At 34.8% G+C, this 27557-nt stretch overlaps 1 protein-coding gene across 1 annotated transcript in view; it reads right to left on the bottom strand.

The window, feature by feature from the left end:
• Positions 1-27557, bottom strand: part of ELP4 (elongator acetyltransferase complex subunit 4) — a 227412-nt gene that overhangs the window by 184776 nt on the left and 15079 nt on the right. The window contains exon 3 of the mRNA XM_043908655.1: positions 17883-18004. Coding sequence (XP_043764590.1) covers positions 17883-18004 — 122 coding nt within the window. The remainder of the gene's footprint in view (positions 1-17882; positions 18005-27557) is intronic.

The following is a 27557-nucleotide window of genomic DNA, read 5'->3' as shown; positions in this document are numbered from 1 at the left end:
ACTAGAGGATACTAGCAGCCAAGAGATATATTGCATTAGATATTTCAGTAAACTAGATTTTAAATGACAAGGAAAAAAGTGTTTTCAAAATATGAGGAAATCTGATATTAAACCTGGAATTTTCCATCCTGGAAAACTATCTATTAACTCTAAGAACAAAATATGTTTTAAAAAGGCATACAGTGTTTCAAAAGTTTACTCATCACCAACTTTTCTGAAGAAAATAATCTGAAGATACAATTCAGCAGTATAAAAAAGAAATGAAGAGGTAGAAAGTGTAAAAATTAAAAACTGGTAACACCTTTTAATGAAGACATTATTAGACATATTGTTAGACATATTTTTCATTAAACATAAAATTAAAAAAAATATATTTTATTTAATGTACCTTTCAGAATGGCTGTTATAAAAAAGATAAGAGATAAGTTCTGGGAAGGAAGTAGAGAAAAGGGAATGGAGAAAAGGGAACCCTTGTGAACTGTTGGTGGAAATGTAAATTGGTGCAGCCACTATGGAAAATGGTACGAAAGTTCCTCAAAAAATTAAATATAGAACTATCAATTCTAAATATAGAACTATCAATGATCTAGCAATTCCACTTCTAGGTATATATCTGAAGGAGATGAAATCATATATCAAAGAGATACCTGTACCTCCATGTTCACTGCAGTGTTTTTTTTTACAATAGTCAAGGCATAGAAACAATCTAAGTATCTATCAACAGATGAATGAAGAAAATTTATATATATATAAAATATTACTTAGCCATTAAAAAAAATAAAAGGAAATTCTCCCATTTGTGACAATATGGTGGACTTGAGGGCATCCTGCTAAGTGAAATAAGTCAGATAGAGAAAGATAACTGCTATATACACTGATTTAGATGAGGGATCTAAAATATCTGACCTTATAAAAATAGAGAACAGACTGGTGGTTGTCAGAAGCAGGGAAATGGGCGATGGTGATCAAAAGGTACAAATTTCTAGTTATAAGATAAATAATTCTGTATGTGACAAATGTATAGCATGGTGACTATAGTTAACAATACTGTATAACTGAAAGCTGCTGAGAAAGTAGATCTTACAAGTTCTCATCACAAGAAAAAATTCTATATGTGAGGTAGTGGACATTAACTAAACTTATTCTGCTATTATTCTACAATACATACATACATCCAATCATTACACTGTACACCTTAGAATAACAAAGCTACATGTCAATTATAACTCAATAGACTGTTAGGAAAAAAGAACTGCTGGGAAGAGAATAAAAAGTAGAACAAGAAAGCGAAGGACTAAACATGAAGAAATGAAAGGAACTAAAAATATGACATGATACTGAGCAACTGAAGGAATATAAAATGTGAAATCTATTTTCCTGTTCTCTTCAAGTGAAAAATGAGTGATTTAAACATATACCTAAAATGATATTTTTGGAAAAAAAGAAATACTCTGGTCTTTTTGTTTTTTATTATTCAGAAATTTCTGTAAGAGTTTACATTCAGTATGTTGTTTTATTTGTAAGCCCTAACATTTTTGTAGTATGCCATCATCGATCTACCCTGCTCGAATCACTGACCCTAACAGAGATGATCACTGTATCTGTAATCTCTACCATTTGTTGCAATGCTTGTATCTAATCAAACAAAAAATTTGATTGATGTTTTGATAAAATGTCTATTTTGAGAGAATGCTAAGAATAAGCTCTTTAATAATCAAATATTATAGCCATCAATCACAGATCAGCATCCACCCTCATTATTTTTGAAAATCTCCAGTCTTTGATTTCTAACCCAGTGCCCCAACAGAACACAATCTATGGCTGTTATATCTTTGCTTCCTAAGAGAAAGAATATCACATTTTTGGTTCTTTTTTACAATGTGGTACTTATAGTTCCCATATATTTGGCAATGAGGATCATAAACATCAATAAACAAAAATAAAGAGCAGGCATCATAAGTTCCACACAGAAGACAGTATGGAAAGTATAAAGTATCTCTTTTAATCAAATACATTAAGTTAGAAAATTAACAAGAATGTACAAATTGGCAATACTTTCAGACAAAAAGAACTATTTATTCTATTTTTTAAAAAAGCTATAAGAAATGAAATTATTACAAACTTGTAATACCAAAGTATACTCCAGCATTTTATTTTTTTACTAGAAACATTTATCCTTATCCATAAGATGCTGTAAATATATTTCTTCCCTTTTCAATTCATGTCATTTTGTGCTTACCGCTTTATTATTTTGTGGTCTTTGTTTTGGCAGATGCACAAGCAAAATCTGATTCCAACAGTTTGACCCTTCTCACTTTTTATGTTCTCTAGGGCATAATAAAACCCAAGATACAATCCCTCAGCAGTTAATGAAGCTTAACCTCCCACCCTCTTAATTACCAATGCATTACACCAACTATGGGCATCATACTCCTCTCTAAGCTATTTTACAATTCAGCAGAAGTACTACTGAGCTATTATGTAGCAACATAATCCATGCAGCATGAGAAATCCTTCTTAAAAATAAAATCTTTTGATCCTTGCAGGTTTTGGTAACTGTATAATTAATACTACTTAAGCATTATCCATGTATCAGTAAGTATATTACTTTGTTGATTTATGGGGGGTTTGGGAGGAAATATTTATTTTCTGAAAGTTTGAAAGAGATACAAATCCAAAGATATTACTGATTATCATAATCTAAAAAAAACATAGTCTGAATATCAAACTGAATATTCACAAATTAAAGGTATGTTCTCCACATTATCTTCATTTAACTATTCAAAAGTATGGGGGGAGGAGTGACTTTAATTGTTAAAAGCATTCAGAAATGTAGATGAGTGGAATAAGTCAGAAGATCTTGGGGTGTAGTTGATGCTACATTGAAAAGTTTTTAAAACTCACAGATTTTAAGATTAGCAATTAGTGAATTATCTTGTACCAAACGAAATGCAATACCTATTAGGGAACATCTTGGTGCAATTTCAGATATTATTTCTTGGATATAAATTTAGCAAAATTACTGATATTACAAGAAGAATGGTGAAAAACACTTTCATATCAGCATAGTAAACTCCCAAGGATAAGCAGACAAAACTGATGCCTGTGATTTGGAAACTACATTAATTATATGAATCTGAAAAATAGAAAATGAAACCACTGGGATCAGAGCAGTGTTCCTGATACTCTTCCACTGATCCTTACCACATTATCATCCTTATCCTTATGTTTCTTTTTATCATGTGAACCAGAAATGTGCTGAGAAGACTGGAAAACTCTATCAATTTTCTTGACTAAGATAGAGGGAAGGAGGAGGATACATGAAGAACAGAAAATGGAAGTCTGCACTACAAGTATTCAGAAATGAAGAGAAAGAGTTGCACTAAGTGAAAATAATTTCAATTAAACGCAGATATAATCATTTAGAAATATTACATTCTAAATCACCACATTTTTAGGAGCACCAGTCATAGAAGGATCTCAAAGCATTTAGACATGTATTAACCCCTGAGTTCTACTTCAATCGAGCAGTGAGAATGGGAAGATGAGGTACACATAAATTTAAACTCCTCATCTAGGTTCTAGCAGTATGCCTGGTGATACATAAACAGTACTTCTGGTCTTAGCCAAAGCAGTTGCAGGTTTCAACACTGTCTATTGATGCTAATTGACCAAAAGGAGTTTAAAAGGAAATGCACTGGGTTTCTTGGCATTCTAATATTAGCTTCCATAATTATTTTCTCACATATATATATATATATATATATATATATATATATAAATAACTGCCAAGCTGTTAAGAACAAGTCTCTATGAGGTCTATATTAGTTTTATCAATTTTCTTTAATACATCAACTTAGATACAGAACTTATGATTTTATAAATCAAAATGTAAGATCTATATTACATACTCCTTCAAAACAGTCTCTTTACTTCAGACTTCTTAAGAAGAAAGCTTAAAATAAAAATGTCATGCTTTTACTTACAGAGAAGCGAGATTACACTGCTGGAATCTATTAATATTTTTATTCATAAAAATTGGAGTTTTCCTTTCTAGATTTTTTTTTACAAAGTTAAGTTTACATATTCAAAGTTAATGTTTAATCTAGTTCTGACTGTACAATCAATAAAACTCATATCCAGAGATATAAGTTAAAGTGAAGAGAGTTCCTAATTAGGTAACTACTATTGTTAAAAATGTGAACTTCTATGTGTGTGTTTATGTGTTATGTATGTGTGTATACATAAGTGTGCATATGTATATTTTTACCTATATTATGCTCCTACTTAGAGAAAGAATAATGAACGGTGAACAATGTAGTCTTTACAATAGGACATATCTTAATTACAATACATTTTGTGAATTGTTTTAAAAAGTAGACTAACTGCTCCACTTCATCACTAGTATTAACAGGTTTAGTTAGTGAGATCATATGTAGTAACTCCTTTGAGTAAATGTTTACCGTATAAGAGTGTATATTAACCCATTTTAAGAAAACATGACATATGAAAATCTACATTGAGCAAACAAGTTATATAATAGTAAGTTATTTCTTTTCCTTTAAGTATTAAATGTCTTTACTGAATATAAACTAAATCCTAAAAACTGTTAGGGTAACTAAAACATTTCTAAATATAGCTATTTTAAAAGTTAAGAAAGTGACAATAATCTTATAATTATTTATTAAATCAAGGTCACAGAATCTTTACACTGTTGGAAAAGAAATACTTCAAAGTTTTATGGATATCTATTGTCAAAGAAATCTCAGTTAGGAACAGAATCAGGCATTATCTTCATTTAAAGGGTCCTGATCAGTTAAATTCCTAACTCAGAAGCACACAAGTGACTAGTTTTATTTATTTCATATTAAATATTTTTAATTTTTTTCAGGATAAACAAAACTTATGGAAAATATCACAAACAAAAATCCTTAGGGTATTGTGGGCACTAAGTGAAACTGGGTATAATTTTATTTTTATTAAATGTGAAAATTATTTTCTGTAGTATATTTGGTTTTAGTAGAACAGAACTCATTCTCTTTTTGTTCATTGACTACCGAGAAGTCGAGGTAACTGACTAAGAGCATAAAATAGGTTTTTTAAAATTCTATAGCACTCTGTATGTTATAGTCTATTTTAAAAGATAAACGTGAGAAGTACACTTCATAGTTTCAGATTTATTTTCTACTTCCACTTTAAGTCTTCATTTTAATACTCTCTATCCTGTTTTTGAAATCTAGCAGACTTTTAGACTCAATGTATGCACCCACACTCAGCACATTTCGAATGCCTGTGATTTCACTAATATATACCATAATGTGAAAAGATGGTTGTGAGGAACTAATGCTTTCTGCAATTGCCTGTCAGTTTCTGATAAACAAAACTTAAATCAGAAGAGAAATAGTGAAAGAATCACCCCAACACTAGCTGGAGAAATAGCCCTATTTTGGGGGGCGTTTTTAACACTAGAGTTATCCTTTTACACATAATAAATCTTCACAGACTGTCTAATTTATGATCCTTGATGGTATACTGCCTTTCTACTCCTATGGTGTCCTTTAATGTTTCATTAAATGGGACACCATGTTAATTTGGGAGGCTGATTTTCTTTTAGTTTGAATGGCTCCAGTTTTCAAGTCATTTATCCCCCTCAAAAGAATTGAATCCTTTCCCTTCTGAATACTTTTTCAGAAAAAGTAATCAGAAGAAAAGTGAACCCTCTTTCTAATATTCTCAATTTTGACTTTGTATGACTTCTTTTCCAAGAATGATAAAACTCCTATATTACAGTTCCAAGATTTAAAATTTGAGTGTAGCAAAACCAGCAAGTATTCACAATCATCCATTTTTTATAGGTTCAAAATAAAATTTTTGAAAGTAAATGTGAAGTCTGGAATAGATGCTTTAAAATTCAGAAAGCAAAAACCTCAGATATTTCATTTCTGATTTGGAACTCCAAATACCATAGGCAGAAATTATTACTATTTTAATATGAAAGGTTAAGTGACTTGTGCAAGGTCCTGAAGCTAGTTAAGTAGCCACACAGAAATTAAAATCTAAGCTCAGATTTCAAGTATATTTCATCTTCTTGAGAATAAATATCCTGTTACAGAGTGTGGCATTTTGCTATATAACTTAGGCCACTTTTCTGCATGCAAAATTCCTTTCTTTTGTTGACTTAAGCACAAACATCAAGGCCAACTGTGTGTTCATTTCAATGTTATATCAAAAAATGTTCTCACAAGCCAGTGACAGAGAGGTGGGTTTATATTCTTTTATATTTTTATCTTATCTTTGATTTCCTCATTGGAAAATAAGACACATGCCATCTTTTAAAAGCTGGCTACAAATGTAGGTCACTGGAAGCAGTACTGAGCCTTTGCATGTTTTTTCTTAGTCTTTTTAATCTGCCAAAGAAGCTGTAACTGTGGCTGCCAGGGGAGAACTCAGAATTTTAAATAAGCTCTCACAAGTAGCTAGGGAGGGATTAAAAAAGAGTGAAGCCCTAGGGTCAAACAGCAAATTTCCGGCTCTACTAGCACTTGAGAGTTGTAAGCACTGAAAAGCTTATAGTCTGATAATTTTCTGAACGAATAAAATGTTGACAAAGAAGAGAAGGGAACATATTCTGATTATTGCTCTGCCTTCAAAGATCTTTTAATATTTGTCCTTATATTATGAACAAAGGTATACAGTGATAAGCTAGCTTTGATAGGACACACATTAAATATTATATAGGCTAGAAAAAGTAAAGAATGTATGGGAAAGTGTGTAATGTACAAAGTGTTGAGCATGCATAAAGCTTGCAAAGTAGAATATAGAAGGGCTAGAAAAAACTTTTTGATATTTATAACATTATATGTTACTTCTGTTCTGAATCATAAAACCACAGCTTGGAGACGAGCATAACTGAAAAAAATGCTCAATGATAAATTTGGTCAACCAAAGGATGTTTCTTTAACTTCATTTTTATACCTGTTTAAATTTTTGGCATTGAAAAAAAGCATAGGTTGGATCCGAGACATTTCTGTATTCTTCATACTCAGAAAGACCAGATAGTACTACAATGTATTAAGAGCAAACTGACCACTCACTAGATTTCTAATTTTTGTTCCATGATCAGTAAATAACAGATGGATGGCAAACAGATTTAATCATGACACCAAACTGAGAGAAGGAAAAGAAATCTTTTTATCAGTAACTCAGACATTAAATTGTTTAGCAAACAATACTGCTTTGTGAAAGTTAAAGTCGCTCAGTCATGTCCAATTCTTTGCAACCCCAGGGACTATACAGTACATGGTAATTCTCCAGGGAATAATACTTAAGTGGGTAGGCTTCCCTTCCGCAGGGGATCTTTCCAACCCAGGGATTGAACCCAGGTCTCCCACACTGCAGGCAGATTCTTTACCAGCTGAGCCACCAGGGAAGCCCGATACTGCTTTATCTAACTCTAAATCAATGCCTCTGATCTCAATTAAAACCAAGGAATCAAATAAAAGAAGAGACACAAGGTATAATAAATAAGATCTTAACAAATTAGTTCAATGCTTGAGTATTTGAAGCTTAAAATAATGCTTTTAAATGATCAAGATACAAGTTTAACTTTTACTTACGGATTAAAAGACCGTAAAAGAGAATTCTGAAGATGTTAAACTAAATTTTCACACTTCATTACTTTGTTACCAAGTGAAAAAGTGACCAAAGTATTATATTAATTCATCAAATACAAATAAAGTTTATTTTAAATGAATTGAAACTCACTCCATGACTTATGATTATTATAAATAATCATTTTCAATTATGAAAGACTTTCTCAATAGCAAATATGGGAAGTTATCATAATTGATATTAAATTTGAAATATTTATTGACCAACATGTTTTATGTTAAATAAATATCATGTGCCGTGGGTCTTCTCTAAACATCAAGGTAGGTGGGGCACTCCTGCTGGAAAGCATGTACTTTTCCCGGGTACACACTAAAACATACAACTTTGAACTTCTTACATGCATTCTAGCCTCCCACTCTGTTCTAACTGTGGCTGATGTTAGACAGTGCATAATGTACGTAATAGAAAACTCAAAACGTGAATGCAACAAGTCTTTGCTGTAGATACTAGATATCTCTTCTTGAACCTATATTACCTCTCTGGCATGTTATCACTAGAAACATTCAAATTAAGTTTTAAAACTGACTTTAGTAAATTATGAAACAGCATTTTGAATTTACTTCTGAAATTTTACTATCTTTAATTCCTTAAGTATTAACACATACCATCATACTGTTAAACATTATGAAAAGAATATAACAGAGAAATTTTAGCATTTTCAAGTTCTTAAGAAATGTTTGGGTGTGCAAGTGTGTTTATAATTTTTTATTTCATATAAAAATCAGCCTATATACTGATAAATGTTTACATATTTTAACATAAAAATGTAATTTTGCGATATTAGAAAACATTCCATAGGAAGTTTTCATACAGAATATCCATCACTATATTTGAGATGATCAAGAAGATTCTTTTAGATAAAATAGTTAACTGCAAAATACTTACCATACCTGTTTTTAAAAGCTTTAACAACATCATGTATATTGTTCTATAGGACTTTTTAAGGGGTGTAATTTTTCAACGTTACATCTTACTGCCGACTTCCTGAAGCTTTGACTACAATAGGCATGAATATGTTTTCAAAGGATGATGGATAAATTGCTGGGTGGTTATATAACATATCTTAGGCAGTTGATGGGGCTTTTTATCCTTTACTTGTCTTTTAGTTATACACAGTTTTAAGTTAATTATGGTCTATAAGACTGTCTTTTTCCTTTTCTTGTACCAGCAATATTTGCCTTGGTTATAGGTTCTAGAAATCCCCAATCATACATCACAAAATTAAAACTAAACAATTATAGCATCCTCCCGCTCCATGTTGTATCTCTAAACATTGTTAATGCCTTGGGTTTCGATCATTCATTTCTGGGCTGTTTGATGCAAGAAAGTTTTCAGTATAACTCTTGAGTTGGGCACACTGAAGTCCCAACTGAATGTGATGCAGAAAATACATAATATCTATACCTATGCTTATAGGTGAGAAAGTATGACTTATCTATATTAGTATTTAACATTTCACTTTAAATTACAGAAGTATTTTATTTTTCTCAGAGATGCTAAAACTTTGTCTATGTACTAGTATCATGAAGAATATACATAACTGAACTTTTTATTAACCATAATTTTCTCATCCAGTCTATTTTAAATGTGTGAACACTAATGGGACCACATTAAACATATGTATGTTAAAAACAACAGTTTCTGTAATTTCTTATAAAAAATGAGAATGACATATTATTATTTTAAGTCAAATACTACTTTACTATTACATATTAAACATGTAAGAAACAGAAGATGACAAGTTTGAAAATTTAAAAAACATGACTTTGTTAATCGGCCCAATTCTTCTATATTCTCATTAGCCAGTAGACTTGCATGGGATTCAAATACTTCTCCCTGATCACGGTGATCAACCTCAGGGAACTTTGCACCTTCGGCAACATTAGAAACTTATAAATAGAAGAAATGAAACAAACTTTGAAAATGCAGTGTCAAATCTGCAGTGTTATGTTAAGTAAATCTGATGTCTAAGACCATTAGGTTTTTGTGGAGTATTTATATTACCTTTGATAATATATTCTAAGTGCATGATATAAAACAAAATAGATCTGATGACATTAGAACACTTTCTTCAGAGCAGAAAAAGAAGTAAAAGGAATCCAGATAGGAAAAGAAGAAGTAAAACTCTCACTGTTTGCAGATGACATGATCCTCTATATAGAAAACCCTAAAGACTCTACCAGAAAATTACTAGAGCTAATCAATGAATATAGTAAAGTTGCAGGATATAAAATTAACACACAGAAATCCCTTGCATTCCTATATACTAACAATGAAAAAACAGAAAGAGAAATTAAGGAAACAATACCATTCACCATTGCAACAAAAAGAATAAAATACTTAGGAGTATATCTACCTAAAGAAACAAAAGACCTATACATAGAAAACTATAAAACACTGATGAAAGAAATCAAAGAGGACACAAACAGATGGAGAAACATACCGTGTTCATGGATTGGAAGAATCAATATTGTCAAAATGGCTATTCTACCCAAAGCAATCTATAGATTCAATGCAATCCCTATCAAGCTACCAACGGTACTTTTCACAGAACTAGACCAAAGAATTTCACAATTTGTATGGAAATACAAAAAACCTCGAATAGCCAAAGTAATCTTGAGAAAGAAGAATGGAACTGGAGGAATCAACCTGCCTGACTTCAGACTCTACTACAAAGCCACAGTCATCAAGACAGTATAGTACTGGCACAAAGACAGAAATATAGATCAATGGAACAGAATAGAAAGCCCAGAGGTAAATCCACGAACCTATGGACACCTTATCTTTGACAAAGGAGGCAAGGATATACAATGGAAAAAAGACAACCTCTTTAACAAGTGGTGCTGGGAAAACTGGTCAACCACTTGTAAAAGAATGAAACTAGAACACTTTCTAACACCATACACAAAAATAAACTCAAAATGGATCAAAGATCTAAATGTAAGACCAGAAACTATAAAACTCCTAGAGGAGAACATAGGCAAAACACTCTCCGACATAAATCACAGCAAGATCCTCTATGACCCACCTCCCAGAATATTGGAAATAAAAGCAAAAATAAACAAATGGGACCTAATGAAACTTAAAAGCTTTTGCACTACAAAGGAAACTGTAAGTAAGGTGAAAAGACAGCCCTCAGATTGGGAGAAAATAATAGCAAATGAAGAAACAGACAAAGGATTAATCTCAAAAATATCTAAGCAACTCCTGCAGCTCAATTCCAGAAAAATAAATGACCCAATCAAAAAATGGGCCAAAGAACTAAACAGACATTTCTCCAAAGAAGACATACAGATGGCTAACAAACACATGAAAAGGTGCTCAACATCACTCATTATTAGAGAAATGCAAATCAAAACCACAATGAGGTACCATTACACGCCAGTCAGGATGGCTGCTATCCAAAAGTCTACAAGCAATAAATGCTGGAGAGGGTGTGGAGAAAAGGGAACCCTCTTACACTGTTGGTGGGAATGCAAACTAGTACAGCCGCTATGGAAAACAGTGTGGAGATTTCTTAAAAAACTGGAAATAGAACTGCCATACGACCCAGCAATCCCACTTCTGGGCATACACACTGAGGAAACCAGATCTGAAAGAGACACGTGCACCCCAATGTTCATCGCAGCACTGTTTATAATAGCCAGGACATGGAAGCAACCTAGATGCCCATCAGCAGATGAATGGATAAGGAAGCTGTGGTACATATACACCATGGAATATTACTCAGCCATTAAAAAGAATTCATTTGAACCAGTTCTGATGAGATGGATGAAGCTGGAGCCCATTATACAGAGTGAAGTAAGCCAGAAAGATAAAGAACATTACAGCATACTAACACATGTATATGGAATTTAGAAAGGTGATAACCATAACCCTATATGCAAAACAGAAAAAGAGACACAGAAATACAGAACAGACTTTTGAACTCTGTGGGAGAAGGTGAGGGTGGGATATTTCAAAAGAACAGCATGTATACTATCTATGGTGAAACAGATCACCAGCCCAGGTGGGATGCATGAGACAAGTGCTCCGGCCTGGTGCACTGGGAAGACCCAGAGGAATCGGGTGGAGAGGGAGGTGGGAGGGGGGATCGGGATTGGGAATACATGTAAATCCATGGCTGATTCATATCAATGTATGACAAACCCACTGGAAAAAAAAAATAATAATAAAATTAAAAAAAAAAAAGAGGAAAAAAAAATAATAAAAAAAAAACAAAAAACAAAAAAACACCTACGGTAAGCTACAGCAAGAGAAACTTAAGACATTAAAAATAAACGGTCATACCATTTTAACATTTATTTCTCTTGAAATATAAGATAAATTTAAGTTTCAAGAGGTTAATTAGCATGTTGCTGTAAATTACATCTCAGTAACAGAAAATTCAAATATTGGAAAGTCAAGTAAAATACTTCTCAACATTGAAACCAACAGTACTTCTATAAAGAACAAATCCAGAGATATATCATTCAATGGGAATTTATCTCAAATAATCATCTTTAAAATAATATTTAACATAACAGAAAATATCACTAATGGTTTTTTTTCTTCTAATAAGACAGTCTGCATGTACATGGAATGTGACATTACACAGGCATAATTTTCATAAAAGAAAAGTTCAATATACTAATTTAACTCTCTTGCCTGAGATAAACTTCATCTAATTTTACGAAAGAGCAGCAATAACTTAAGTTATGCCTGCAGTTTTGAAGCCCAAATATAAAATGCTTCTTTCCAAACTGATGTGAAATGAATAATAATTAGTATCACACTAGGTAGAATATAGATTAGTGTACTTTAGGGATGATTAAATACAGGTTCACTGAGCTACATCAATATTTGCACTTGATCATATTGGGCATGTGGTAGCTTAAACTTAGAAAAATTAATCTGGATCAGGTAAGATGACTTGTTTCAATTCCTTTTAACTGTCAAAAATGGGAGTCTTTAAACCTGGGGTACATGAAGACTTTGAAAGAGGTCCCTGATCACGAGAATTTTAAGGGATCAATTCCTAGATTTTCAACTTAAACAAATACTCTAGTGAAAAAATGACCTCATAGAGAATGTGCCAATGACAGATGTACAAGTTTCCCTTTCCCTACTCCCCTTTCTCACTTAATAAGTGAAAGGTTTACTTCTTGTTGCCACAGAGCACTTGGGGCATCTCCACAGCATCAAACAAAAAGACAATTTAAAATAATTATTTGGTATAGAAAATGTGAATGTTCTAATGACTAGAGAAACAACTCTTTCTTCATTTGTTTTCAGCAAAATTTTATGTGGACCTAATAAATTAGACAAAGAACTTAAAATAATATATGTTGATGGACATCGTGTGATTTCTTTTTTGTGTATTACCCAGAAAAAGTAAAAGGATAATTTGAGGGACAGGGTGGCTCAGTGGTAAAGAATCCACCTGCAATGTAGAAGACGTGCGTTTGATCCCTGGGATGGGACGATCCCTTGGAGAAAGAAATGGTGACCCACTCCAGTATTCTTCCGGGAAAATCCCATGGACAGAGGAGCGTGGCAAGCTTCAGTTCACAGGGATCGCAAAGAATTAGGACACAACTTAACGACCAATACAATAACATAACTCTCTCTATTCTTTATATAAACTATGAACTGCTCACATCTGCAAAAGTGAAAAATATGAATAGAGTTGATGCTAAATTCTGTCCATGAAATTCTAGCAATATTAATGTACTTTGATACATCTTTATGAAGCAATTTAGTACAAACATTTTTAGGTCTATTGATATATTGCATGTAGTAGTAATTGTAATGGTGATTGAAACAAGAAGAAATGTGTTTAAAACTTAGATTTTTTTGAGACAAGAAGAATGTAAAATAAATTTAAGTATAAAGTTTTGTTATAGAAAAACTATCATAAGGTTATTACTAAATATGCTGAATATAAAACATATAACATTCTGACTAAACTCTATGAGGAATGAGTGAAAAAAAATATGAATTCAAGGAAAAAATGATTGATGTAACATTTCCAGTTGTTAAAAAAGAGTTTGCTTATGTATATACTTCTGATATAATAGTAGTGATATCAAACTGCTATTATTTAGATTCAGTTGAATACATGTATAAGACTGATATAAAAGTCTTTAAGTAAAAAGGCAGTATTCACAATAACATTCATTGCAACTAAATAATATCATAACTAAATTTTTTTATACCTTATTATACAAGAAGATACATAGTTTTAAAAAATATTTTTAGAAATATGAGTGCAAAAAGTGGGAAGAGATAAGTGTACTGTCTGGAAAACTGGCCAAGGTAGAAGATGTGAGGTGATAAAATCATTCAACGTGGGTTAATAAATGTGAAATGCCTTCTTTGGTTTTAAATGTAATCTTTATATTTTCAGTAAAATTGTATTAAGAGTTCTCCAGAGAAACACTACAGATAGGATGTGTGTGTGTGTGTGTGTGTATACACACATATATACATGAATATATGCATACATATACATCTCTCTAATAAAATTTATTATAAGGAACTGGCTCATATGATTATGGAGACTGACAAGTCCCCAAATATGCAGAGCAAGCTAGAGATAATGAAAGCTGATAGTGTAATTTCTGTCCAAATTTGAAGGCTTCTGAACCAGGAGAACCAATGGTGTAATTCTAATCCAAAGGATAGCAGACTCAGGACTCAGGAAAAGCTGATATTTCAGACTGAACCTGAGGGCAAATAAAAGTTGATGTTCAACTTCAAAGGCAGTCCAGGAAGAATTCTTTCTTACACAGGGGAGGGTTAGCTGTTTTGTTCTATGTAGGCCTTCAACTGATTGGATGAGGCCCACCCACACTAGGTAGGGCAAACTGCTTTACTCATTCTACCAATTTAACTGTTAATCTCATCCAAAAATATTTTCACAGAAAACACTCGGAATAATATCTGATCAAATATCTGGGAACCCTGTGGCCTGGTCAAGCTGACATATATAATTAAAGATCACAAGTCCTCCCCTTGCTTACTTGGCACCCATACATATCTCCTTAAATGATAACTGGCTCCAGATAAAGACAATAAGGAGGTCATAATTCTACATTCCTAGCTCTGTCTCCTAAAATTGTCTTATCCTGGGTCCTTCCTACCTGCACTATGGCCTGGATATTTCACATGCAGTAAGCTAGGGAAATTATAGGGTTTACTTTGCTTATTTTGCATAACTCAGGAATCGCTGTCCTTTATTATGTGATGCTCAAAGGTATGTGATATGTCCCTTATTATGTGATGTTTCATAATATTTTGTCCTGATTTTTAGTTGTTTCAGGCATGATGACAAGTCTGGTCTTTATTAATCTATTTTGGTCACAAGGGCAACATTAATGAGTCTATGTTTTTTGACTCCAGCTTTGCATTTTTTTCTAGTACATCATAAACTCTATGAAAAAAGATTTGCAGAATCTAATTATTTGCATGTAAGACTATATAGCTTAAGAAACCTTGATGAAATTATTTTATAATTTCAAAATCCTTCACATACTCCAAAGAAGGATACGTAAAATACACTGAAATATTTTAACACTAACTTGGATAAATCTTAAAGAGATGGGAACACCAGACCACCTGACCTGCCTCTTGAGAAACCTGTATGCAGGTCAGGAAGCAACAGTTAGAACTGGACACGGAACAACAGATTGGTTCCAAATAGGAAAAGGAGTACTTCAAGGCTGTATATTGTCACCCTGCCACTTATATTCAGAGTACATCATGAGAAATGCTGGACTGGATGAAGCACAAGCTGGAATCAAGATTGATGGGAGAAATATCAATAACCTCACGTATGCAGATGACACCACCCTTATGGCAGAAAGTGAAGAAGAACTAAAGAGCTTCTTGATGAAAGTGAAAGAGGAGAGTGAAAAAGTTGGCTTACAACTCAACATTCAAAAAACTAAGACCATGGCATCTGGTCCCATCACTTCATGGCAAATAGACGGGGAAACAGTGGAAACAGTGACAGACTTAAATTTTTGGGTTCCAAAATCACTGCAGATGGTGACTGCAGTCATGAAATTAAAAGACGCTTACTCCTTGGAAGAAAAGTTGTGACCAACCTAGACAGCATATTAAAAAGCAGAGACATTACTTTGCCAACAAAGGTCCATCTAGTCAAAGCTATGGTTTTTCCAGTGGTCATGTATGGATGTGAGATTGGAGTATAAAGAAAGCTGAGCACCTAAGAATTGATGCTTTTGAACTGTGGTGTTGGAGAAGACTCTTGAGAGTCCCTTGGACCGCAAGGAGATTCAACCAGTCCATTCTCAAGGAAATCAGTCCTGAATATTCATTGGAAGGATTGATGTTGAAGCTGAAACTCTAATACTTTGGCCACTTGATGAGAAGAACGGACTTACGGAAAAGACCCTGATACTGGGAACGATTGAAGGTGGGAGAAGGGGACAACAGAGGATGAGATGGTTGGATGGCATCAGACTTGATAGACATGAGTTTGGGTAAACTCTTGGAGTTGGTGGTGGACAGGGAGGCCTGGCATGCTGCAGTCCATGGAGTCACAAAGAGACAGACACAAATGAGCAACTGAACTGAACTGTACAAATCAAGGTACCTAATAAAGGTGTCACAGATTGGCTTTCAAATAAAAGAAGGCAGTTCTCTAAGGCAAAATGTAGAAGTATAGTATAGGCTTTAACATCAGTTACACAGGTTGGAAGAGGGAAGAAGTAAAAAAAAAAAAAATTAAACATTTGAAAAACCACATAAAAAAACAAAAAAAACAAAAAAACCACATAGAAATAGGCCTTCCTGCCTATGGCTTGGCAAAAATTTCCTATATAGCTATAAATCCTATATATCAGCTATGTCTGATATAAAATTTTAGGCTCAGTATATTGTGGAATGGGCTGTGAAGAACCTATAATAGCTTCTTTGTAATAGTGATTTTGGCCTTTACTCCATTGCTTCTCCCAAGCAGACTACTGTTAGGAAACTGACCAAAACGATTAAGGTCAAAGGGAAAAGAAACAAAAGAAGAAACAAACAGAGAAAATAAAAAAGAAAATATCACAAAGGGTTAACAGTAGAAATAAGAATGAAGGAAAACAGGCTCTTCAATCAGAAGGGAATCATCTGGAAAACTATACAAAGGGTTTCTCTTTGGTGATCAGTTGCTCAGTCATGTCCGACTCTTTGCAACCCCAAGGACTGTAGCCCGCCAAGCATCTCTGTCCACGGGGATTCTCCAGGAAACAATACGGAGTGGGTGGCCATGCCCCTTTCCATTTCTCTTGGATTTATTTTAATTTGATAAACAAAGTCTGACCCATAGGAAAGAACCATGTTAGTTTTGACCTCAGTATTACAATAATTTTTATGTTTGAGAGTAGAAATTTTTTGGTGTCTCTTGTCTCTTATTATAAATTAGTATTTGTCATGCTACAGATTTTTTATAAATGACTTATTCATTTGCCATTTTGCAAACTATACAGTGAAATTAAAACATCCTCTGAGGAAAAAAATGACTTTAGATTATGAATTCTAATCAAAGGATGGCTTAAAACTGAGATCCTATTCTGTACAAAGAAAAAAAGAATTTTAAAAGTCACAATTGCCTTCTCTGAGGTGAAAAGTATGCTTTGACTAAAAAAGTACTGGGTGGGCCAAAAAGTTCCTTAAGATCTTATGGAAAAAGCCAAAGGAACTTTTTGGCCAACTCAATATTTTAATCACATATTTTAGTATTATTGCTTATTTCTTAGAAGAAAATAACTTCTGGCATTCTCAAAACAAAATAATTTTAATAAATGAGTACTTCTAATTTCTGTATCATTCTTCCAACTTATACCTTTGGAATACTGGTTAACATAAAATCTGACAACATTTTGCAGTTGTTTTTCTCTACCTAGCTAGTTTATTAAGTTCTCATACCATCACTTAATAACAATTTTGTTTACTCTCAGCTTTAAATAGCTTATTAAAATTTCCTCATTCTGATAAAAATTTTAAGTTAAAAAATTGTTCAAGACTCTAAAAATAAGACCATATGTTCAAATAAATCTGATACATTTCTTTAAGAGAAAAAAAGACTTGTGAGGTCCTATTAATATATTTAAATACAGTTTGCACATACACAAATATATATCTTGCTTACATATACATAAGCAACATTTTTTTCATGAAATGTTCAAAATGTAGTATTGAATTGATATATTCTATACCTGTAAGATGTCAGCAGGGTCTTCTTTTGCAGATGCAACCAACAAAGCATGGCCACTGACAATTCCTTCTGCCAGGAAATAATTGAAGAGCAAAGGAGAATAAATGTTGTATTTATCCTCTTCTGTAAGAAAGAAAAAAAATTATAGTCAGAATTCTACCATGTATTAAGCATACTCAAATGCTTTTATATTTTTTTCTCCTTAAAACAAGTATATGAGGTGGAACAATAACTATGTCTTCCGAAGAAGATATATGAATGGTCAACAAGATCGTGAAAAGATGTTCAATGGTACTAAACATCAAAAAAATGCAACCTGAAACACTGAAAAACCACTACATTCCTGCTAAAATAGCTGAAATAAAAATAGAATACCAAGTATTGAAAAAATGTGGAGCAAATAAAACATTCCTATATTGCTAGAGGCAGTGTAAAATGGTAAAATTTGGAAAATAGTTTGGCAGTTTCTTATAAAGTTAAACATAACACTTATAAGAATCAGCAACTCCATTCCTGCTTATTACCCATAAGAGATGACAAGACATGTTCACACAGAGATGTACACATAATGTTTACGACAGTTTTTCCGTAAAAATCAAAAACTGGAAATGGTACAAATGTCCATCAACCAGTGAATGGAAAAACAGATGGTACGTCCACCAATGAGATAATACTCAACAAAAGAAATGGGCTGCTGATAGATGGGCAACAACATGAATCTCAGAAACATTAAGTGAAAAAAGTCAGACGTAAAAAGTATATATGATATGACTGCCTTAATGTGATAGTCTGGAGAAAGCAAAACTAAATTCTAGTGCTAGAAAGATGTTAGGTCTTTGGGGACCAGGAAATATTTGGGTCTGAAAAAATATAGGGGTGGGGGGATGCTGGAAATGGTTTATATCGTGATTGTTGTGGTGGTTACATGAGTATATATATTTGTAAAAAAATCACTAAAATACATATTTAAAATGGGTCTGTTTTATCACATTGATATGTAAATTATAATTCAGTAAAGGCAGTTTATTAAAACAGTCTCCTATGGCATACCTAAAATACCATGTGGTAATTTGTCTATAAGCCTTCTTGGCATAGAATATTAAAGTAAATCCACGATCAAAAATGTAGTCGATTTAGGGACTTCCCTGGTGCTACACTGGCTAAGAATCTTCTTGCCAATGCAGGGGACACAGGTTTGATCCCTGGTCCGGGAAGATACCACATGCTGCAAAGCAACTAAGCCTGTGAGCCACAATTAAGATCACAGCAAAGTGATTCAGTTAGACATGTATCTATCTATTCTTTTTCATATTCTTTTCCATCACAGTTTATCACAGGATATTGAATATAATTCCCTGTGCTGTGCAGTAGGATGGTTACAATTCTTATTGAATTTTGTATCCCACTTTTTCCACTTAATCTCACATGAATTACAGTCTTGTAACTATGATGTTTAAGAGGCATAATATTCTAGTAAATTTATGTCTCATAATTTACAATATTTAGTCCTCTCCCCAATATGGACTTTTATGTCACTTTCAGGCTTCTGTCACTATTAAATACAGAAGCATTAAAGTGCTTTAAATCCCTTATGTCCAACATAGAACGTAGAAACTCATGTTTTCTTCCATCAAATGTGGTCTTCTTTCAGTTTTTAGAATATCAGAATTTATTCTTAATACCTCTTCTCTCCCTCTCACCAATACACCCTTCTCTCCATGCCTAAAATCCTGTTTTATTTTCAAACTATTTTTAGAATTCACTTTGCTCCATGCCAATGTCTCTCCTTTAGGTTTGCTACCAACAACTCTTGCTAGATGACTGCAATTTCCTCTTACTTCTTTGCATCCACTCTAATCTTCCTTCAATTTAGCAGTGACCTTTCCAAAATATTCAATATAAACCTGATTATGTCACTTCCCTACTTAAAATCTTTTAGTGGTTTCTCATTGCTCCTGGGAGAAAGAACTAAATCATTTAGTGTGGTCTACAGTCTCTGCATGGTTGTAGCCAAGGAGGAGAGCTTAATGTGCAAAAATAAAAATACTTCCTAAAAGTGGTATAACATATGATTATTGTTTTCCTTTAGAAGGTACATAATTGTCACTGAATAACTATTCAGTAAAGAAAAAAAAAGTAAACCTAAATTATTTAACTGTGCTGTGCAGAGCTTCGTTGCTCAGACTTGTCCAACTCTTTGAGAGCCTATGGACTACAGCCTGCCAAGCTCCCCTGTCCATGGGGATTCTCCAGGCAAGAATACTGGAGTGAGTTGCTATGCCCTCCTCCAAGGTATCTTCCCAACTAAGGGATCAAACCTATGTCTCCTGCATTGCAGGTGGATTCTTTATAGTCCAAGACAACATTATTTAACTAGAAAAACAGAAATAATTATTTATAAGATTGAGGACACACAATATCCAGGTGGCACTAGTGGTAAAGAACCCACCTGCCAATGCAAAAGATGTAAGAGATGTGGGTTTGATCCCTGGGTTGGGAAGATCCCTGGAGAAGGGCACGGCAATTCACACCAGTATTCTTGCCTGGAGAATCCCATGGACAGGGGAGCCTGGCAGGCTACAGTCCATAGGGTCACAAAGATTTGGATATATCTGAAGTGATTTAGCATGCAATACTCAGACGGGGAATAAAATATACACATTAGTACTGCAAAGAGCTGGACATAGCTGAAGCAACTGAGCACGCATGCACACACTGTGTAAACGATGGATATTCACTTGTAGATTATAAAAAATATTGAATGATTTATCATCAATGAAGATGTAAAACAACTAAACTAAATGGCAAAGTTCCCACTTTTTTACCTACTTCTTAAATGATTAAGGGTCTTGACTTCTTAAAAAAATCTACATACAATCCCTACTGATCTTATCTATATTCATATCTTAAATTACTATCTCTAGTAGTCATACTGCATCTGAACTCAGGACTTTAGTATAAATGACTTCACCTCATTGGCTAGATTCCCTTAAATCCTCCCAAATTCAGATTAGATAACCTCATTTTTGGAGAAGCTTTCCTCAAGCCTAGGTGACATGATCAGAGTGCCCTTGGGCATAGTGTTAACTCCTACAACTAGCATTTAATACACATTACTGAAATTTCCCCATTAAGCTAAAAATTCCTCAGGGCAGAGAACACATCTTACTGTTGTATCACTAGTACTGGGCACACTGTTGTTGCTCACTCGCTAAGTTGTGTCTCTTTCAGGATTCCATGGACTGTAAACAACCAGGCTCCTCTGTCCATGGGATTTCCCAGGCAAGAACACTGGAGTGGGTTGCCATTTCCTCCTTCCAGGGAATCTTCCTGACCCAGGGATTGAACTTGTATCTCCTGCACTGGCAGGTGAATTCTTTACTGCTGAGTACCAGGCAGGCCCACTGGGCACATAGTACACAGCAAATGTTTATAATTATTAAGGTAAAAACAAAAATCTATCTTGTTTTGTAAACCCAGTCAGATCTACTGTACTTTGGCAGAAAACATATCCTATCGTAGACACACACACACACAAACACTATAATCGTTATCAACCCTACTCTTTCAAAGACTCCATAGGGCAGCAAAAACTAATGGGGGGAAGATCACCCAATTAGGGATTAGCAAAAAAAAGGCAAAAAATAATTTAAGCTGTTGAAGCTGAAAATTACCAACACTATGAAAAAATTTTGAGGTTGTACAAGCATTTCATTAATCTATTTAATAAATCCTCATAATACTGGGCAGACAAAAGTGATAACGATGTGACAGACTGCCAAAAAGGAAACGCAGTTTTGGCCTATATTAATAGTCCAATTCCTAGTTTGAGAGAAAAGACTGTTCTATTCTATTTATGGTAGCTGACCAGACTGATAATAATATATCATTTGAGGACTTGCATGGACTAAAGCATCTTCCAAATGGGTGACCAGGATGCTGAAGGGATTGGAAAGCATGAGAAAAGAGTATTTTCCTTGAAGAAAAAGAGACCCAAGGGATGTAAGTGAGCTGGCTTCAAATATTTCATGGGCTGTCATATGGCAATGGAATTAAACTTGCTCATTAACGAATCAAGGCAAATTGGAAGTGGTCAAATAGGAGGTGGTAAGAGCGAACGTCAACATTCTAGGAATCACTGAACTAAGATGGACTCGAATGGGTGAATTTAACTCAAATGACCATTATATCTACTACTGTGGGCAGGAATCCCTTAGAAGAAATGGAGAAGCTATCATGGTCAATAAAAGAGTCCGAAATGCAGTACTTGGATGCAATCTCAAAAACGACAGAATTATCTCTGTTCGTTTCCAAGGCAAACCATCCAATATCACGGTAATCCAAGTCTATGCCCCAATCAGTAATGCTGAAGAAGCTGAAGTTGAACGGTTCTATGAAGACCTACAAGACCTTTTAGAACTAACACACAAAAAAGATGTCCTTTTCACCATAGGGGACTGGAATGCAAAAGTAGGAAGTCAAGAAACACCTGGAGTAACAGGCAAATTTGGCCTTGGAGTATGGAATGAAGCAGGGCAAAGGCTAATAGAGTTTTGCCAAGAGAATGCATTGGTCATAGGAAACACCCTCTTCCAACAACTCAAGAGAAGACTCTACACATGGACATCACCAGATGGTCAACACCGAAATCAGACTGACTATATTCTTTGCAGCCAAAGATGGAGAAGCTCTATACAGTCAGCAAAAACAAGACCAGGAGCTGACTGGGGCTCAGATCATGGACTCCTTATTGCCAAATTCAGACTTAAATTGAAGAAAGTGGGGAAAACCACTAGACCATTCAGGTATGACCTAAATCAAATCCCTTATGATTATACAGTGGAAGTGAGAAGTAGATTTAAGGGACTAGATCTGATAGACAGAGTGCCTGATGAACTATGGATGGAGGTTTGTGACACTGTACAGGAGACAGGGATCAAGACCATCCCCAAGAAAAAGAAATGCAAAAAAGCAAAATGGCTGTCTGAGGAGGCCTTATAATAGCTGTGAAAAGAAGAGAAGTGAAAAGCAAAGGAGAAAAGGAAAGATATACCCATTTGAATGCAGAGTTCCAAAAAATAGCAAGGAAAGATAAGAAAGCCTTCCTCAGTGATCCATGCAAAGAAACAGAGGAAAACAAGAGAATGGGAAAGACTAGAGATCTCTTCAAGAAAATTAGAGATACCAAGGGAACATTTCATGCAAAAATGGGCTCAATAAAGGACAGAAATGGTATGGACCTAACAGAAGCAGAAGATATTAAGAAGAGGTGGCAAGAATACACAGAAGAACTGTACAAAAAACATCTTCACGACCCAGATAATCACGATGGTGTGGTCACTCACCTAGAGTCAGACATCCTGGAATGTGAAGTCAAGTGGGCCTTAGGAAGCATCACTAGGGACAAAGCTAGTGCAGGTGATGGAATTCCAGTTGAGCTATTTCAAATCCTGAAAGACGATGCTATGAAAGTGCTCCACTCAAATGCCAGCAAATTTGGAAAACTCAGAAGTGGCCACAGAACTGGAAAATGTCAGTTTTCATTCCAATCCCAAAGAAAGGCAATGCCAAAGAATGCTCAAACTACCACTCAATTGCACTCATCTCACATGCTAGTAAAGTAATGCTCAAAATTCTCCAAGCCAGGCTTCAGCAATACATAAACTGTGAACTTCCATATGTTCAAGCTGGATTTAGAAAAGGCAGAGGAACCAGAGATCAAATTGCCAGCATCTGTTGGATCATTGAAAAAGCAAGAGAGTTCCAGAAAAACATCTAGTTCTACTTTAGTGACTATGCCAAAGCCTTTGATTGTGTGGATCACTACAAACTGTGGAAAATTCTGAAAGAGATGGGAATACCAGACCACCTGACCTGCCTCTTGAGAAACCTGCATGCAGGTCAGGAAGCAACAGTTAGAACTGGACATGGAACAACAGATTGGTTCCAAATAGGAAAAGGAGTACGTCAAGGCTGTATATAGTCACCCTGTTTATTTAACTTATATGCAGAATACATCATGAGAAACGCTGGGCTGGAGGAAGCACAAGCTGGAATCAAGATTGCCCGGAGAAATATCAATAACCTCAGATATGCAGATGACACCACCCTTATGGCAGAAAGTGAAGAAGAACTAAAGAGCCTTTTGATGAAAGTGAAAGAGGAGAGTGAAAAAGTTGGCTTTAAGCTCAACATTCAGAAAACTAAGATCATGGCATCCGGTCCCATCACTTCATGGCAGATAGATGGGGAAACTGTGGAAACAGTAGCAGACTCTATTATTCTGGGCTCCAAAATCACTGCAGATGGTGATTGCAGCAATGAAATTAAAAGACGCTTACTCCTTGGAAGGAAAGTTATGACCAATTTAGACAGCATATTAAAAAGCAGAAACATTACTTTGCCAACAAAGTTCTGTCTAGTCAAGGCTATAGTTTTTCCAGTGGTCATGTATGCATGTGAGAGTTGGTCTATAAAGAAAGCGGAGCGCCAAAGAATTGATGCTTTTGAACTGTGGTGTTGGAGAAGACTCTTGAGAGTCCCTTGGACTGCAAGGAGATCCAACCAGTCCATCCTAAAGGAGACCAGTCCTGGGTGTTCATTGGAAGGACTGATGTTGAAGCTGAAGCTGCAATACTTTAGCCACCTGCTGTGAAAAGCTGACTCATTTGAAAAGACCCTAATGCTAGGAGGAACTGGGGGCAGGAGGAGAAGGGGACGACAGAGGATGAGATGGTTGGATGGCATCATTGACACGATGGACATGGGTTTGGGTGGACTCCGGGAGCTGGTGGTGGACAGGGATGCCTGGCATGCTGCAGTTCATGAGGTCGCAGAGAGTTGGACATGACTGAGCAACTGAACGAACTGAACTGAAGTGCCTAAAATAGACTGAGCAATGACTGAAATATCACTAAAGCACACAAGAAATGTTACAGACTATTCAACAAGCTTGGCTATAAAAGAGAAGAGAAAAAGCAGTAATTAGAGAGTCAGAGTTAAGGGGGAAGAACCTCTTCCTTTGAAAAACAAGTGCACATAGAAAAGACTTAAAGGTAGTAGTGATAAGAAATGAAAATTTATATTGGCAGGTACTTGGAAAGGTAGTAGGAGAAAAATCTAAAGTGCAGGTGCAAGGATGATTCTCTATCAGAAGAAGATACATCTCATCTTTCTTTTTGTGAATAGAGCTAAGCTTTGAGGATTGATGTGGGAAGTTGTTTTCGATGAGACAGACTCTTACTTCTGCATGAAATAAGTCATTCCAGGAAAAGAAGGAAAAAGTGGTACTATCTGATGTTTGAGGACAAAAGAGTTTTAAAAGGCCACTGAGGTTAATGCGAATGAAAAGGAGGTGATTAGCGTACACAAAAAGTTGCTGGCCAAAGTTCAGTGCCTTCTTGAGGTTGAAGATCATGATCATCTCTAATAAATGATGGAAATAACTAGGAAGTCAGTACATGACAGCAATAAGATGGTATAGAAGAATAACTAAAGATTTATAACTCACTCCAGAAAGAATTTTTAAGATGAGTTATCAGGTTTTAGTATAAAGTGATGATTTAATGTCAGAAAAACTTGATTGTACATCTCAGCTACTAGGTGCATGACCTTGGATAAGTTACTTGGCTTCCCTTAAAATTTCATCTTCTCTAACATATAGACACCTCATCTGACTACTGTTAAATCAAATGATAAAATACACATTAAGGACTTAGTATGATGCCAGCACACAGTAAATCCTCACTTAACGTTAAATGTTTTAATAGAATATTTAATGATAAGATTTAAAGATATTAAGAGTGTGTTTTGTATGAAATGGGGGTTACAGAAGGCAAACTGGAAAGGTTTAGAAATGACAGGAATACTAGGAAATTGAGCCTACAGAGATAAAAATACCAAATATTATGAAGATAAAAGTAACAGAGAAGGTAAGATCATTAGAACAACCTAATTTTTGGACAATGACCAACAGTAATTAGGAAATGAAGCATGATGGATCTGGTGAATAAAAGGTAACAACAGCCTGAGCCCGCACACTGCAATTTCAGGAGCTGGTATATGGGTTCTGAAGTTTCACAATCTGAATGCTACCTCAGTCTGTCTCAGGGAAAGTAGGCCCAACTTTCCCTCTGACTAGTTCTAAATTAACATGCTCTCCTTTAGAAGTGCTTTCGCCTCTTTACTACAGGAATATACTCTGCTGATATCCTCTCTCCTATGCATGGGTTTATATAGTTTACATATGAATACTCATCTCCCTTCACCTCCCCTCAACTTTTGCCCATAGTTTGACTCAATTTAAACTTTTCCATACCCCTTGCAGGGCTTCTTCAGTGGCTCAATGGTAAATAATCCGCCTGCTAATGCAGGACATTTGGGTTTGATCCCTAGGTTGTGAACATTCCTTGGAGAAGGAAATGGTACCACTTCAGTATTTTAGCCTGGAAAATTCCATGGACAGAGAAGCCTGGCGGGCTACAATGGGGTCATAGAGTCAGTCACAACTTAGAGACTAAACAACCTATTTCTTGGGCCTCCACAAATATCTGCACATTATATATATATTCTTCATAGTTATTCCACATGCAACCAACAGCCAGTTTAAGTTCATCAAGGGTAAAAACCAAGATGCATATTATCTAACAGTGTTGAACAGACAGTAGTTGTTCAAATGCTTTAGGACAAAAGGTTGGGTAGTTTTTTTTTCCCAAAGAACTCTACTGGTAACAGTTCAGTTTGTCTTATTTTAGTCTTCTAACATGTTTTACTACTATAAAATAAATTAAGGAGAACACAAGATATAATCATACAAAACAGAAATTGGCAAGCTTTTTCCTAAAGAGTCAGAAGGATAAATATTTCAGGCTTGTGAACTATACAGTCTCTCTTGAATCTACTTAGCTCTGCTCTTGTAAGTGAAAAAAAAAAAAAGTTAGAATGTGCAAATAAAGAGTATGATTATGTTTCAATAAATCTTTATAGATAAAGCGCCAGGCAACAGGTTGTAGTTAACCAATTTGTGTACCATAAGGAAAATGCTCACAATTTATTACATGATGTAAAAAAAAACACAGCTCAGCAAATTCAAAGAGCTTGAAGACAACTGATGAGAAAATACTATACTACCCTGTGAGAGATATATTGGGACTGCTTACTTTTCGCAATTGTATGAAATAATAACAAATTCAAACTAGGAAAAGTATGACAGATTCTAAGGTGATCCCCATGATCCTCTTCCCTGGTATATGCCTTTGTGTTCTGAATTCTCTTTGAATGTGGGTGGAACCTCTAACTTGCTTTGAACCCAAAGAATATGGCAAAGGTGATGGTACATCACTTCTGTTACATAAAACTGTAACATCTGTCACATTGAGGGACTGCCTCCCTTACTGGTCTTGAAGAAATAAGATGCCATGTTGTGAGAGAGTGGCTCTGGCTGACAGCAAGGAACTGAATGTGGTCAGTCACCCTGGGAGATTGAAACAGATCCATCCTCTGCCAAACCTTCAGTGAGAACCCAGCCCTGACTCACTCCTAGACTGTCTGCTTGCAGAGGACCCAGAAACTGTGAGATAATAAATGTGTGTTCTTTTCAGGCTAGCTAAGTTTCTGTTAATATTGTTACACAGAAATAGGTAACTAATACAGAAGTACACACATAGGTAGTTGTAAT

This window comes from Cervus elaphus, chromosome 1 (genome assembly GCF_910594005.1).
Source record: "Cervus elaphus chromosome 1, mCerEla1.1, whole genome shotgun sequence".
NCBI lineage: Eukaryota > Metazoa > Chordata > Mammalia > Artiodactyla > Cervidae > Cervus > Cervus elaphus.
The sequence above is the reverse complement of the archived record's forward strand: the minus strand, read 5'-3'. Positions and strand labels throughout refer to the sequence as shown.